This window comes from Paroedura picta, chromosome 3 (genome assembly GCF_049243985.1).
Source record: "Paroedura picta isolate Pp20150507F chromosome 3, Ppicta_v3.0, whole genome shotgun sequence".
Classification (NCBI taxonomy): Eukaryota; Metazoa; Chordata; class Lepidosauria; order Squamata; family Gekkonidae; genus Paroedura; species Paroedura picta.
In genome coordinates this window covers 171,277,899-171,292,796 of record NC_135371.1, presented here as the reverse complement: position 1 = coordinate 171,292,796, position 14,898 = coordinate 171,277,899, and the positions used below count along the sequence as shown (strand labels likewise).

The 14,898-nt window shown below is 50.5% G+C and overlaps 1 protein-coding gene across 1 annotated transcript in view; it reads left to right on the top strand.

Annotated features, from left to right (window-relative positions):
* PRICKLE3 (prickle planar cell polarity protein 3) overlaps window positions 1-14,898 on the top strand; it is a 42,723-nt gene that overhangs the window by 12,932 nt on the left and 14,893 nt on the right. The window contains exons 4-5 of the mRNA XM_077329529.1: window positions 9,998-10,111; window positions 13,520-13,657. Of these exons, the coding sequence (XP_077185644.1) occupies window positions 9,998-10,111; window positions 13,520-13,657 (252 nt within the window). The remainder of the gene's footprint in view (window positions 1-9,997; window positions 10,112-13,519; window positions 13,658-14,898) is intronic.

Below are 14,898 nucleotides of genomic sequence, written 5' to 3'. Positions count from 1 at the left end.
CTGCGTTTGTGTTACCAGCGTTCATCGAAACAAAGGGCTGTGTTTGTGCAAGGGGCGTTACAATTGGTTGTTGTTGTTGTTGTTGTTGTTAGGTGCGAAGTCGTGTCCGACCTATCGCAACCCCATGGACAATGATCCTCCAGGCCTTCTTGTCCTCTACCATTCCCCGGAGTCCGTTTAAGTTCGCACCGACTGCTTCAGTGACTCCATCCAGCCACCTCATTTTCTGTCGCCCCCTTCTTCTTTTGCCCTCGATCGCTCCCAGCATTAGGCTCTTCTCCAGGGAGTCCTTCCTTCCTTCTCATGAGGTGGCCAAAGTATTTGAGTTTCATCTTCAGGATCTGGCCTTCTAAGGAGCAGGCAGGGCTGATCTCCTCTAGGACTGACCGGTTTGTTCGCCTTGCAGTCCAAGGGATTCGCAAGAGTCTTCTCCAGCACCAGAGTTCAAAAGCCTCAATTCTTTGACATTTGGCCTTCCTTATAATTGAACAGCAGCAAGGGGGAATCAGCTTGGTGTAGTGCTTAAGAGCAGCTGCCCCTAATCCAGAGAGCTGGGTTTGATTTCCTCTCCTCCTCCTCCACCTATAGCTAGCTGAGTGACCTTAGGCTACACAGTTCTCTTTGGGCTGTACTTGTAGAGCAGTTTTCATAGAGCTCTCTCAGCCCCACCTACCTCACAGGGTGTTTGTTGTGGGTAGAGGAAGGGAAGGCAATTGCAAGCGACTTTGGGACTCTGTCAGGTGGTGAAAAGCAGGTTATAAAAGCCAACTCTTCTTCTTAGAAAGCCCGTGTGTGGTAGTGGTTAAAGAACAGTGGAGTCTAATCAGGAGTCTAATGTTTGTTTCTTAGACAGTGGAGTCTAATGTTTGATTCTTCATTCCTTCACGTGCAGCCAGCTGGTTCACCTTGGGCCAGTCAGCTCTATTAGAGCTGTTCTAGTAGACCAGTTCTGTCAGAGCTCTCAGCCCCACCTACCGCCCAGGGTGTGTGTTGTGGAGAGAGGAAGGAGAGGCCGCTTTGAGGCTCCCTTCGGGTAGTGAAAGCGGAGTATAAAACCCAACTCTTCTTTCTTTTAGATGTTATTTGGGCATTTTGTATTTGGAGTCGTCCCCACTGGATCGAAAAGTGGGATGAAAACAATTACAACTCTGAAATTAAATATATAAATAACAATTAAACATACCTTCCAATACCAGCTTGGTATCGATAGTTACAGAAGTAACTCCAGTTGCTTCAGTTTCTCCCAGAATTTCTATTTTAATCCCTGAAATCCCTTAGGGGGGAAAGTCCAGGTTTTCCTCGTGCTCTGGAAATATCTGGTTATATCACTTGAGTTTAGCAATAATACCGAACTGCCCTCACATTAGACAGAGATGGGGGAAAAAAGCAACCTTGCTTGTACAGAAACGGTGAAATTAATATGTTCATTTGTATTTAGGAAATGCAGTGATTCTTGCATTTTCTAAATGAGGTAAACCCAAAATGAAACACATTTACTCTCCTAGAGCATATCTGCATTGTAAACATACATCAATTTTCGATGGCATCACTTTTTCTCTAGGGAGGATCATTGCCTGGTGAGGGGGCTGAATGTTGTTTGACATTCTGTGTTTCCACAGTCATTCCCAGAGTTCTCTGAGGTCTGTTAAACCGGGTTAGATATTCTCTCCTCTTGGTATGTTTCACAGTTAGAGTCCATGTGTGAAGAGGGGCTTATGGTATCTACTGAGTTGTGTGGGGTGTTTGAGCCTGGAAGCAACAAGACTTAAGGGGAGCCGTGAGTGTTGCCTGCCCCCTTGGTGTTACAAGAATCATAGAGTTGGAAGGGACCTCCTGGGTCATCTAGTCCAACCCCCTGCACTGTGCAGGACACTGACAACCCTCTCGCTCATCCACTGTCACCTGCCACCCCCTTAAAACTTCTCAGAACGTTTGAGAAAACATGGAGGTCAAGGTTCCCAACCCCGTCTTTATCCATGGCCCCCCAGCCCAGATCTCTTTGTGTCCGTACTTGTTTTTATTATGTATTCAAAACATTTATTAGACACCTTAGTGCAGCTCAAAGCAGCTTACAGAATCATCCACTGTCACCTGCCACCCTCCTTGAGCCTTTACAGAATCAGCCTCCCCGTCAGATGGCTCTCCAGCCTCTGTTTAAAGATCTCCAAAGAGGGAGAACCCACCACCTCCCGAGGAAGCCTGTTCCAATGAGGAACCGCTCTACCTCTCAGTAACTTCTTCCGGATGTTGAGATGGAATTTCTTTTGAATTAATTTCATTCCACTGGTTCTGGTCCATCCCTCCGGGGCAAGAGAGAACAACTCTGCTCCATCCTCCATACGGCAGCCTTTTAAATACTTGAAGATGGTTCTCAGATCCCCTCTCAGTCGTCTCCTCTCCAGGCTAAACAGACCAAGACCCGTTCTAATTCCTAGAGATCTCCAGGTGCCCCCTGGAGATTGGCAACGCTGGCCCCAGCTGGAAGGAGGGATCGCTGTCTCAATGCTTGTCATACAGGGGAGGATCTGCTCTTTTCCCTCCTCGTATTCCTCCTCCCGGCCTTGCTGCCTTTGGATGCCCCAGCATCCAGCGGGTGGTATCCGAACCGGAGGCTGACCGGATGGCGAAAGGGCCAGGAATCCGGAAGATCCAGTCGGGAGGGAGGAAAGAGCGCGTAATTGGTGAAACTTGGCCAGTGGCAGGTGGAAGGACCAAAACAAAGAGGCAGGGTGGCTTTAGGGCCCTATGAAGTCAAGAGGTGGCAATTGGGGTGAACCTGCTCTAGGCCTTCCTGACCCGGAGCCGTCCCTACGCTTCGCTCTTAGTCACGTCTGGCCCGTCGAAGGATATAATCATAGCATTTCAGCAGCTGTGCCAACAAGCTATTCTCCCTTTGTGTTGGCAGGTCCCATCCCGAGAAGAGGGGGAGGACAAGCAAAGTGTGTCAGGAGCAAGCTTGTGGTTATAGAATCATAGAGTTGGAAGGAGCCATACAGGCCATCTAGTCCCAACCTCCTGCTCAACACAGGATCAGCCCTAAGCATCCTAAATCATAGAATCATAGAATCATAGAATCATAGAATCATAGAATCATAGAATCATAGAATCATAGAATCATAGAATTGGAAGGGGCCACACAGGCCATCTAGTCCCAACCCCCTGCTCAACACAGGATCAGCACTAAGCATCCTAAATCATAGAATCATAGAGTTGGAAGGGGCCACACAGGCCATCTAGTCCCAACCCCCTGCTCAACACAGGATCAGCCCTAAGCATCCTAAATCATAGAATCATAGAATCATAGAGTTGGAAGGGGCCGCACAGGCCATCTAGTCCCAACCCCCTGCTGAACACAGGATCAGCCCTAAGCATCCTAAATCATAGAATCATAGAATCCTAGAGTTGGAAGGGGCCATACAGGCCATCTAGTCCCAACCCCCTGCTCAACACAGGATCAGCCCTAAGCATCCTAAATCATAGAATCATAGAATCATAGAGTTGGAAGGGGCCGCACAGGCCATCTAGTCCCAACCCCCTGCTGAACACAGGATCAGCCCTAAGCATCCTAAATCATAGAATCATAGAATCCTAGAGTTGGAAGGGGCCACACAGGCCATCTAGTCCCAACCCCCTGCTCAACACAGGATCAGCCCTAAGCATCCTAAATCATAGAATCATAGAATCATAGAATCATAGAGTTGGAAGGGGCCACACAGGCCATCTAGTCCCAACCCCCTGCTCAACACAGGATCAGCACTAAGCATCCTAAATCATAGAATCATAGAGTTGGAAGGGGCCACACAGGCCATCTAGTCCCAACCCCCTGCTGAACACAGGATCAGCCCTAAGCATCCTAAATCATAGAATCATAGAATCATAGAGTTGGAAGGGGCCACACAGGCCATCTAGTCCCAACCCCCTGCTCAACACAGGATCAGCCCTAAGCATCCTAAATCATAGAATCATAGAATCATAGAATCATAGAGTTGGAAGGGGCCATACAGGCCATCTAGTCCAACCCCCTGCTCAACACAGGATCAGCCCTAAGCATCCTAAATCATAGAATCATAGAGTTGGAAGGGACCACACAGGCCATCTAGTCCCAACCCCCTACTCAACACAGGATCAGCCCTAAGCATCCTAAATCATAGAATCATAGAATCATAGAGTTGGAAGGGGCCACACAGGCCATCTAGTCCCAACCCCCTGCTCAACACAGGATCAGCCCTAAGCATTCTAAATCATAGAATCATAGAATCATAGAGTTGGAAGGGGCCATATGGGCCATCTAGTCCAACCCCCTGCTCAACGCAGGATCAGCCCTAAGCATCCTAAAGCATCCAAGAAAAGTGTGTATCCAGCCTTTGCTTGAAGACTGCCAGTGTTATAGAAATGCTCCTCTTCAGACTTTGGTCTTGGTCCTTCTGCCCCCCAGGTTCTCTTGAACCTCTTGGAAACACTTCCCCACAAAAGCAGGCTAGAGCCTATAGCAAACTCCGGGGCAAATAGCTCTCCCTCCAAAGCTGTTTCTTGAAGCATCTAATAGAGTTTTAGGAGCCAGTGGAAAGACCCGTCAGTTTTAATGATCAGGGCAAATGGAAGGACAGAGAGAACGGGTCCATTCCCCATCATGGCAGGGCATTATAGAGTTGGACTTGCACAGGGGAGATGGAAGATTGAGATCCCTGCTTGGTTCCTGGACCTCACTGGGTGATCTTGGGCCATTCGTTTTTCTCTGACCTTCCTCAGAGGGATAGGAACTGGATAATCTCACCTATGTTCCTCTGATCTCTTCAGGAGAAGAGCGGGAGGTAGACGTGAGGAAGGAAAGAACCATGTTCATCTCCAGATTGGTCACTGTGGTCATAGGAACATGAGCAGAGCCCAGTGGTCCATCTAGTCCAACATCTTGTTTCACACAGTGGCTGCCTGGTTCCTCTGGTGGGCCAACAACAGAGGTTGAGGCCTTCATAGGAACCTCAGAAGAGCCCTGCTGGATCAGACCTGGGTCCATCCAGTCCAGTATCCCATCTCACACAGTGGCCATCCAATTCCGCTGGAGATCCAATAACTGGGCAAAGAGGCTGAGGCCTTCTTAAGAACCTCATAAGAATCCTGCTCAATCAGATCAGTGGCCCATCTAGTCCACCCTCCTGTCTCCCATAACAGTCAAGCAGTTCCTCTGGAGAGCCAACATGAGGGCATAGAGGCTGAGGCCTTCATAAGAACATCAGAGTAGCCCTTCCTGGGGCCCTCTTTGGTGGGAGGCCAAAGGTCAAGAGAGATGGGCCGACTTTGCGCTGTTGAAACGTTGAAATGTGGTCCCCGTGTAATTTGACCTGGCAGCTATTGATGTCTGTAGCAAAGAAGGAACAACTGAGGCATGTAGCCCTGACCCAGTTGTGACCCCAGCCTAAGGACATCTACCTCCAGGTAGACCAGGAGATCTCACAGAATTGCAGGTGATCCCCAGATGACAGGTATCAGTTCCTCTGGAGAAAACACCTGCGTTTTCTGTATGGCATTATACCCCACTGGGGTCCTTCCGGTCTCTGAACGCGACTTTTTTCAGGCTTCCCCTTAGTCTTCAGATCTCACAGAACAATTTTTTAGGAGGAGGTATTAAAAGCAGAAGGCTCAAACGACCAAATTAGGGATCTTTTGTCCATCCCCAATGAAAAACCTTTTTATATTTTTACTGCAGAAGAAATATAGACACAGAGGAGTTCCCAAATCTGTGTGGAATACAATACAATTACATGAGATTAAATAACTTCCCATTGAAGGTGGGGAGAGGTGATGCCCTTACGGGTCACGCCAATAACCTGGGGTCTCCACCCCCCATGGACATCCCACGGGACCACCCTGCAGCCACCAAGCCAGCCCCCTCAAAAGTTGCTGAAAGGTTCTGAAAAGCTGCTTCCTTTATCTCCCCCTCCTAGTGACACATTTTCCCTCCATTTCTCTAACCTTGAGGAGGACTCTCTCAGCTATAAAATAAACTTTGGTCTCGTGAGAGAGCTTATCAAAAACTACACTCCAGAGGGGAACAGGCTGTTTTCTCTGCCCGGTCAGAAGCAAAGACTTAAACCAGTAGAACAGGCTTCCTCGGGAGGTGGTGGGTTCTCTATCTTGGGGACTTTTAAACAGAGGCTGGAGAGCCATCTGACAGAGAGGGTGGTTCTGTGAAGGTTCAAGGGGGTGGCAGGTGACAGTGGATGAGTGAGAGGGTTGAGAGTGTCCTGCATAGTGCAGGGGGTTGGACTAGATGACCCTTGAGGTCCCTCCCAATTCTATGATTCTATTATTCTAAATTCCGTCTAAACATCCGGAAGAAGTTCCTGACAGTCAGAGCGGTTCCTCAGTGGAACAGGCTTCCTCGGGAGGTGGTGGGTTCTCCATCTTTGGAGATTTCTAAACAGAGGCTGGAGAGCCATCTGACAGAGAGGCTGAATCTGTGAAGGTTCAAGGGGGTGGCAGGTGACAGTGGATGAGCAAGAGGGTTGGGAGTGTCCTGCATAATGCAGGGGGTTGGACTAGATGACCCAGGAGGTCCCTCCCAACTCTACGATTCTATGATTCTACCAGGACAGGATGTAGAATTATAGCCAGCAGTCAGAAGTTTGCAATAATTTTCTTTACCACCAGTCCATCAAGGCCAAAAAAGAAAGGAACACAAACTCTTTGTGTGTGTGTGTGTGTGTGTGTGTGTGTGGAGTATATCAATGATTTGTGTGGCTTGCTGTTCAATGCATAAAGCTGTGTTGTTTTTCCCCCCAAAAGCAGAGAAGGCGGCTTTAACAGAAGTATCGTCTTAATTTAATTGCCGGCCCTGTCGCAGCTTATTGGGCGCGCGGGTTGTGTAACCCGATCGTTCCCACAAGGTCCCCTGCTGCGATGGAATTAGTAAACCCTTCTTAAAAGCAGCTTACAGGGCATCGAGCGCTTTTCATTGCTGGGAGTGCTCCCCGCAGTTATCCGCCTCCGAGAGACACGCTCGGGGGATTTGGAGACAGGGTGGCGGACGCTGCCACGAAACGGCGTGGGCGGGAAGCAGGGTGGGTCGCAAAATAGCTGTCCTGGTCGTGTGGGTGCCCCGCTTTGAGGACGAGAGGCTGTTCGGCGTAGGGTGAGCCTCCGGATTAGTCTGTGGCAGCCAAATGAGGCGAGAACCTCGGCCTTCGGGAGGTCCGTGCAGCTGAGGAGCTGAGTTCCGATTCTTGAAAGCAGGAGCAGCTGTTAGACGCTCGTAGGATCAGATTCGTCCCCCTGGCAGCTGGCGGGAGACTTAGCTTTCCCTTTTCCGGTGATACCCTAACATTACTCCCCATTTACCCAGAGGTGAATGCGGTGCATCACCAGTTGGATTGCCACCCTCCAGATGGTTGGAATCTGCAAGATCTGTCATGTGCATGATTTTTTTTAAAAAACTAAGACTCCTACAGAGGGCATCGAAGGAGATGTGTATTATGTGTATTATGCATAGTTAGAGTGGGAACTTCCTGATGTTTTTTTGGAAATAAATCTCCACCTGCATCCTGATTGGCTTGTATGGAGACTTCCTGTTTTTTTTTTAAACTCACTTCCTCCCTGCTTGCCCCCAGAACAGACTGACTGAAGACAGAACAACAGCTAGACAGTTAGTTAGGTCTCTCTTGCTCTTCTCTCTCTCTGTACAAAGTCGTTTCTTCTTGTTTTGTTCTTTAAGCCTCCAGGTGCTCTACTCTCTGGCAGACTGCCCATACCGATGGGGCCCAGAAATATCCACCTGTTCTCCAAAAATCTATTTCCCCGAATAAAATGGTAGCTTTGTCAGGTGGACTCTGTGGTCATCCGCCTGCTATGTTCCGTCCCCTTCTGAAACTCCACCCTCCCCACGCCCTGCCAAAACCTCAGGTGTCTTCCAACCCTAGCTTGGCCCATTTAACTACAGAGTTTTGTCCAAGTGCCAGAGTGTCCTCCTGCAAGGCATTGAAGTCACTTCCAGGCACATGGGGAGTTAGATCCGCATGTCAGGATGCTGTTGATATTCTCCCCACTGCCTAACCCCTGGCCAAAAGCAGCAGGGATCATTTGCTTGGAGGCAGGGTGGTCTCCCGCCGCCAGTGAGGGGCTTGGCAGTTCTCCAGAGAGTGGCCGGACTTCTGTTTGCTTCCGGTTTCCAAAGAGGAGGGAGTGTTTTGTGGGCACAGGGAGAGGCCGTCCAGCCCAGAGACGTCTGGGTCTACAGCCAGCTCCGAAGCTTAGAGCCGTGACACACCTGTGTGGGCGGAGCACAAGGGCTTGGCTAGTCAGCTAGGAGTGAAACCTGAGCTCTCGCTGGTCTGTTTGTTTTCCCTCCGTGGTTGGAGACCATTTGGATGAGAGATATGCGAACAGCGGCAATATAAACTCAGGAGAAGCAGAATAAGCATTTTGGAAAAATATCTTGTTATATACCAGCTTAATATTTGTAGATCTGCCAATGAAACATGCAGGGTCTGTTTTCTTTTCTTGCACCGTCTTTCCCCTTCTGAATTAAAAAAAAAATTGTATTCAAAATATTAATTCCTCACATTAAAGGTAAAGGTAAAGGTATCCCCTGTGCAAGCACCGGGTCATGCCTGACCCTTGGGGTGACGCCCTCTAGCGTTTTCACGGCAGACTCAATACGGGGTGGTTTGCCAGTGCCTTCCCCAGTCATTACCGTTTTACCCCCCAGCAAAGCAAGCTGGGTACTCATTTTACCGACCTCGGAAGGATGGAAGGCTGAGTCAACCTTGAGCCGGCTGCTGGGATTGAACTCCCAGCCTCATGGGCAAAGCTGTCAGACAGCTGCCTTACCACTCTGCGCCACAAGAGGCTCACATTAGTTAAAGCTAATTTCATCTGGCAATCTGTTTAGTTATTTAGCTATCATATAGCATGAGTGTAATATAGCCAGGAGATCCTAAGACTGTCCGGATGCCGGCAAGAGACATTTGGAGGTGCTTGACTGTTGCCTGTCCCCGCGTCACAACCCATGTGCTCTTTGTGGGGTCACCCTTGCAGGTGCTCCACTTCCGGGATTACCACCTATGCAATTCCTGTAACGAACTCCGGGCGCTGAAAGTGGTTCAGTTTTATTGTTTATATATTTATGGCTATTTTTATTGGCGTGTTGACAAACTCTTTATGGACATTGTTTGATTGGCTTATTGTCCATCCAGATTTTATTATTTTATTGTTGTTGTTCACTGCCTCGAGGCGGGTAGCTTGAGCAGGGGCAGTGTACAAATCGATAGACAGACGGACAGACAGACTGCCCAGGGCTCTCCCGGTTGGGTGCTGCATCTGGTGTGTGGGAGCACTGCTAATAACTCGAGCACCAATTACAGCTTTGGACTCACACGCCTGACGAAATGAATTCTGTCCTGGCAAAGCCCGCTCAACTTGGGTCTTTTAAGGTGCTGCTGGAGGTCTGTGGCGTCTTTATGCCCCGGGGAACTCCTGGAAAACATGCATGGGAGAGGAGTGGAAGAGCCGGCACAGGACTGGAACCCGGGGCCTGGCTTCGAGTTACGAAAGTTACTGGGTGACTCTGTCTCTCCGCCTGACCTATTTCACACGAGTTGTTCTGGGGAGAAAATGCAAGAAGGGAATCCAGTCTGGAGCCCGGAGTCCCTTGAAGGATGGACAAGACGACGTCCTTATTATCATAGTTTTACTACGTTCTTATTATCATAGTTTTACTTTGTTTACGCCCTGCCTTTCTCCTCTGCGTTGTTACCCCTTCCTTGGTTTTATTGTCACAAAGGACCTGTGAGGTAGATGTGACTGGTCTACCGCCACCAAGCAAGCTTCCACGCCAGAGCAAAGATTCGAACGCAGGCCTCTCAGCATCCTAGGCGACGTTCTTAACCGCTACAGTACCCTGTCTCTCGCTGGTTAAAAAACCAAGAAGAATCTTTCTGGGCTTCAGGTCCAGCCTCTGCGAAGCGCCCTGTTGACCCACTCGAAATTCTTTCTTCCCTCGCAGGTCTATCAGTTCTTCAGCTGTCTCCCGGAAGACAAGGTCCCCTATGTCAACAGCCCCGGAGAACGATACCGAATCCGCCAGCTGCTGCACCAGCTTCCCCCCCACGACAGTGAGGTAAGGAGGGGCATGTCAATGTGGGGCAGGATTTCTCGACCAGGGTCTCATGAAACCCTGGGGTTTTGTGACGGCCCACCGAATGGGTGGGGATTAATTGATTTTTTAATATATTTTAAAAATTGTATAGGGTGATATGACTATATATGGTCACTTCGACCCACATCCCTCCCAAATGGCCAATGAGGGGCCTGGAGAGCCAGTTTGGTGTAGTGGTTAGGAGTGCGGACTTCTAATCTGGCATGTCAGGTTCGATTCTGCACTCCCCCACATGCAACCAGCTGGGTGACCTTGGGCTCCCCACAGCACTGATAAAACTGTTCTGACCAGGCAGTGATATCAGGGCTCTCTCAGCCTCACCCACCTCACAGGGTGTCTGTTGTGGGGAGAGGAATGGGAAGGCAGCTGTAAGCCGCTTTGAGCCTCCTTCGGGTAGAGAAAAGCGGCATATAAGAACCAACTCTTCTTCTTCTTCTTCTTCTGGAGGGGTGGGAAGGGGAGGGGCCCCAGGTGGGCGTGTCCACAGCTCTGCTTTCCACATTCTGCATGATCGTGCCTCTTCTAAGGGTTTCAGGGGGTTGTCAATGGTAAAAAAAAAAAGTTGAGAAATGCTGCTCAGTGGTGTAAGAATGAGAATCCTTTCCCGCCATCTCATGCAAAGTTTGACGCTTGAAAACTGTTGTGGTGTCGTGATTTCAATCATTCATTCATTCATTCATTCATTCATTCATTCATTCATTCAATTTCTAGCCCACCACTTCCGAAAAGGCTCGTGGCGGGTTACAATATGCATAAAATATCCCCAATAAAATCGCCCCCTAAAACTCCAAAATACACGACAATCCGACACAAATCCAGAAATATATACCGCGGTGAAAAAATCAACTAAAAACCCACCCACTATCACCTCCCGGGGTGGACAAAGGGGATTATAGATCTCCTTCTGCCAGCAGAGAGACCCAGGAGGGGGGTCTAGATCTTCCTTAGTGCGCCGGCCTGAACCATAGACCTGGCGGAAGAGCTCCGTCTTGCAGGCCCTGCGGAGTAAAGCATCGGAGAGTGATGTAAAGTGACAGACTCTAATCTGGAGAACAGGGTTTGATTCCCTGCTCCTCCTCCGCGTGCAGCCAGAGAGGTGAGCTTGGGAAAGTTGCCTTTCTCTCCGACTGGCATAACTTCACCCCAAAGGTCATTGGCATGGGGTGAAGTTCACTGCTGCAGGAAGTGGTGGGGACTACAGTCCCCTTTAAGACTGGGCAAACATACAGAGCAGAGGGCCATCCGTGGCTGTTGTCCACACGGTCTAGGTGGAAAACTGTGTTTTGGGGTAGTATTCTCTGTATTCTTGTTCCTTGCGGGGGCATCAGCAAGGGGGGTTTGGGAGTGCTGGCCCCTCTTGTGGGCCTCTGGATGGCCCCTGGCTTTTGGCCACTGCACAAAACAAGAGTATTAGATTGGATGGGTCATTGGCCTGGTCCAAAATGGCTTGTCTTATGTCTGGGGCAGGGATGCTCTGTATTCTTGGTGCTGGGGGGGGGCATCAGCAAGGGGGCTTTGGGAGTGCTGGCCCCTCTTGTGGGCCTCCGGATGGCCCCTGGCTTTTGGCCATTGTATTAGACTGGATGGATGGGCCATTGGCCTGATCCAACATGGCTTCTATTACATCTGGGATACTCTGTATTCATTGCGCTTAGGGGGCCACGGTGGGAGGGCTTCTGGAGTTCTGGCCCTGCTGGGGACCTCCGGGTGGCCCCTGGGTTTTGTCCACTGTGCCAAACACTTTTGGAACGACGGACACAGTTTCCTTCCAGGCCCGCAAAGGGCTCCGGCATACCTCTTGATTGCCTTCAGGCCCTGTTCCGGAAACAGGCGGAAGAAAAGCTAGAAAACGTCCAGAAGAGTTTTTTGAGCCAGGAGGGATCGGAAGTGATTAAGGCTTCATAAGAAAAAGGAAGATAGAGATCTAGGCCTGGATCCTACTTATTTAGTGTGGCAAAAGCAGCTCCGGGGCTGTCCTTTATCCTTCCTTATAATCAGAGGACTGGGGAGAGGTGCCAGATGCCATGGGCAGGAGCTGTTGGGCCAGGGGGCAGGTGTGGGGGGACACCAGCTCCAGTCTCCTTGCTGCAGGAGAGCTCAGGTTACAATCCTGGCTGGGCAGGTGCAGCGCAAATAAATCCGGGCGGCCGTCCCAAAGGCGCGCCTGGTCCAAGGGCTGGTTATTACAGGGCTTGGGCTGCAGCCCAAGGCTGGGGTGGCGAGTTGGGGATTTCCTGCAGACAAGGAAGGAAGGAGGGAAAGCAAGCGAGGCGAAGAAGGACAGAGGTCGGGTGAGGTCAAGATGCAGGAATGCAGCATGTGCTCCAGAGAGTGGGCGGAGCTCTCAGGTGGGAGCACACCGTGCAGTGCAAAGGTTTTGCTGGGGAGCTGGGCAACTGTCACGTGCCCAACTTTGACCAATCAGGAAAGGCGGGAGATGCTTTGTCCTTCCTTGTTTGCTGTGCCCTGTCTGAGGACTTCACCTCACATCCCAGCTCCATTTCTAGTAAAGGACCTCGGGAGCCCCTGGAATTACAGCTCGTCTCTGGCCTGCAGAGATCAGCTCCCTTGGAGAACAGGGATGCTTTGGAAGGTGGCCTTCATTGATACTGTACACCCATAGGGTGCCTGTCTTCTTCAAGCTCCATCCCCGAATATTCAGGGGTTTCCCAAACTGAGAGAGCCCTGATATTACTGCTTGGTCAGAAGCGAAGAAAAGTTGGTTCTTATATGCCGCTTTTCTCTACCCGAAGGAGTCTCAAAGCAGCTTCCAGTCGCCTTCCCTTTCCTCTCCCCAAAACAGACACCCTGTGGGGTGGGTGCGGCTGAGAGAGCCCTGATATTATTGAAGAAGAAGAGTTGGTTCTTATATGCCGCTTTTCCCTACCCAAAGGAGTCTCAAAGCAGCTTCCAGTCGCCTTCCCTTTCCTCTCCCCACAACAGACACCCTGTTAGGTGGGTGAGGCTGAGAGAGCCCTGATATTACTGAAGAATAAGAGTTGGTTCTTATATGCCGCTTTTTCTGCCCAAAGGAGTCTCAAAGCGGCTTCCAATCGCCTTCCCTTTCCTCTCCCCCCAACAGACACCCTGTGAGGTGGATGCGGCTGAAAGAGCCCTGAGATTCCTGCTCAGTCAGAACAGCTTTATCAGTGCTGGGGCAAGCCCAAGGTCACCCAGCTGGCTGCATGTGGAGGAGGAGCGGGGAAGCAAACCTGGCTCTCCAGATTAGATCTCCTACCCACTGCACCAAGCTGTGTAGTGTGAAGGTCCCTAAGGGTACAGCCCCATGGTGAGCCTGGACACTGCCCCAGAAGCACTGAGAAGAGGCAGCCCTGGGGCTCTCGCGAATGATGCTCTTTTTCTCTCCAGGCGCAGTACTGCAGCTCGCTGGAGGAGGAGGAGGCAAAGGAGCTGAAGTTGTTTTCTCAGCAGCGGAAGCGCGAGAACCTTGGCCGGGGGACAGTCCGACTCTTCCCCGTCACCATCACCGGAGCCATTTGTGAGCAGGTAGTGGGCTTCGTTCTTTCTCGGGGTGTCTCAAAAGTGGTGTTGGGAGCACTCAGGGAGCAAAATGATGAGGGCCAAGGGGTTCGGAAAGGCCTTGATCTGGGCACCTGGCGGTTGTCAAGGGGTCCCAAGCTGAACAGCGCAGGTTCCCAGAGCTAGCGTGCACAAGGAAACCAGTTTTGGTGAAAACATATCTAAAGTTTAGTGAGATAATTCTCCAAAAAACAACAAGAGTTTTGAGTCCGGTGACACCTTTCGGGCCAATTAAGTCTCATTCTGGGGATATGCTGGGGTGGCCAGACAGTGGCTCTCCAGATGTCCATGATCTACAATTCCCATGAGCCCACTGTGGCTCTCCAGATGTCCATGGGCTACAATTCCCATGAGCCCACTGTGGCTCTCCAGATGTCCATGGGCTACAATTCCCATGAGCCCACTGTGGCTCTCCAGATGTCCATGGACTACAATTCCCATGAGCCCACTGTGGCTCTTCAGATGTTCATGGTCTACAATTCCCATGAGCCCACTGTGGCTCTCCAGATGTCCATGGTCTACAATTCCCATGAGCCCACTGTGATGTCCATGGTCTACAATTCCCATGAGCCCACTGTGGCTCTCCAGATGTCCATGGTCTACAATTCCCATGAGCCCACTGTGGCTCACCAGATGTACATGGTCTACAATTCCCATGAGCCCACTGTGGCTCTCCAGATGTCCATGGACTACAATTCCCATGAGCCCACTGTGGCTCTCCAGATGTCCATGGACTACAATTCCCATGAGCCCACTGTGGCTCTTCAGATGTTCATGGTCTACAATTCCCATGAGCCCACTGTGGCTCTCCAGATGTCCATGGTCTACAATTCCCATGAGCCCACTGTGATGTCCATGGTCTACAATTCCCATGAGCCCACTGTGGCTCTCCAGATGTCCATGGTCTACAATTCCCATGAGCCCACTGTGGCTCACCAGATGTACATGGTCTACAATTCCCATGAGCCCACTGTGGCTCTCCAGATGTACATGGGCTACAATTCCCATGAGCCCACTGTGGCTCTCCAGATGTCCATGGTCTACAATTCCCATGAGCCCACTGTGGCTCTCCAGATGTCCATGGTCTACAATTCCCATGAGCCCACTGTGGCTCTCCAGATGTCCATGGTCTACAATTCCCATGAGCCCCCTGTGGCTCTCCAGATGTCCATGGTCTACAATTCCCATGAGCCCCCTGTGGCTCTCCA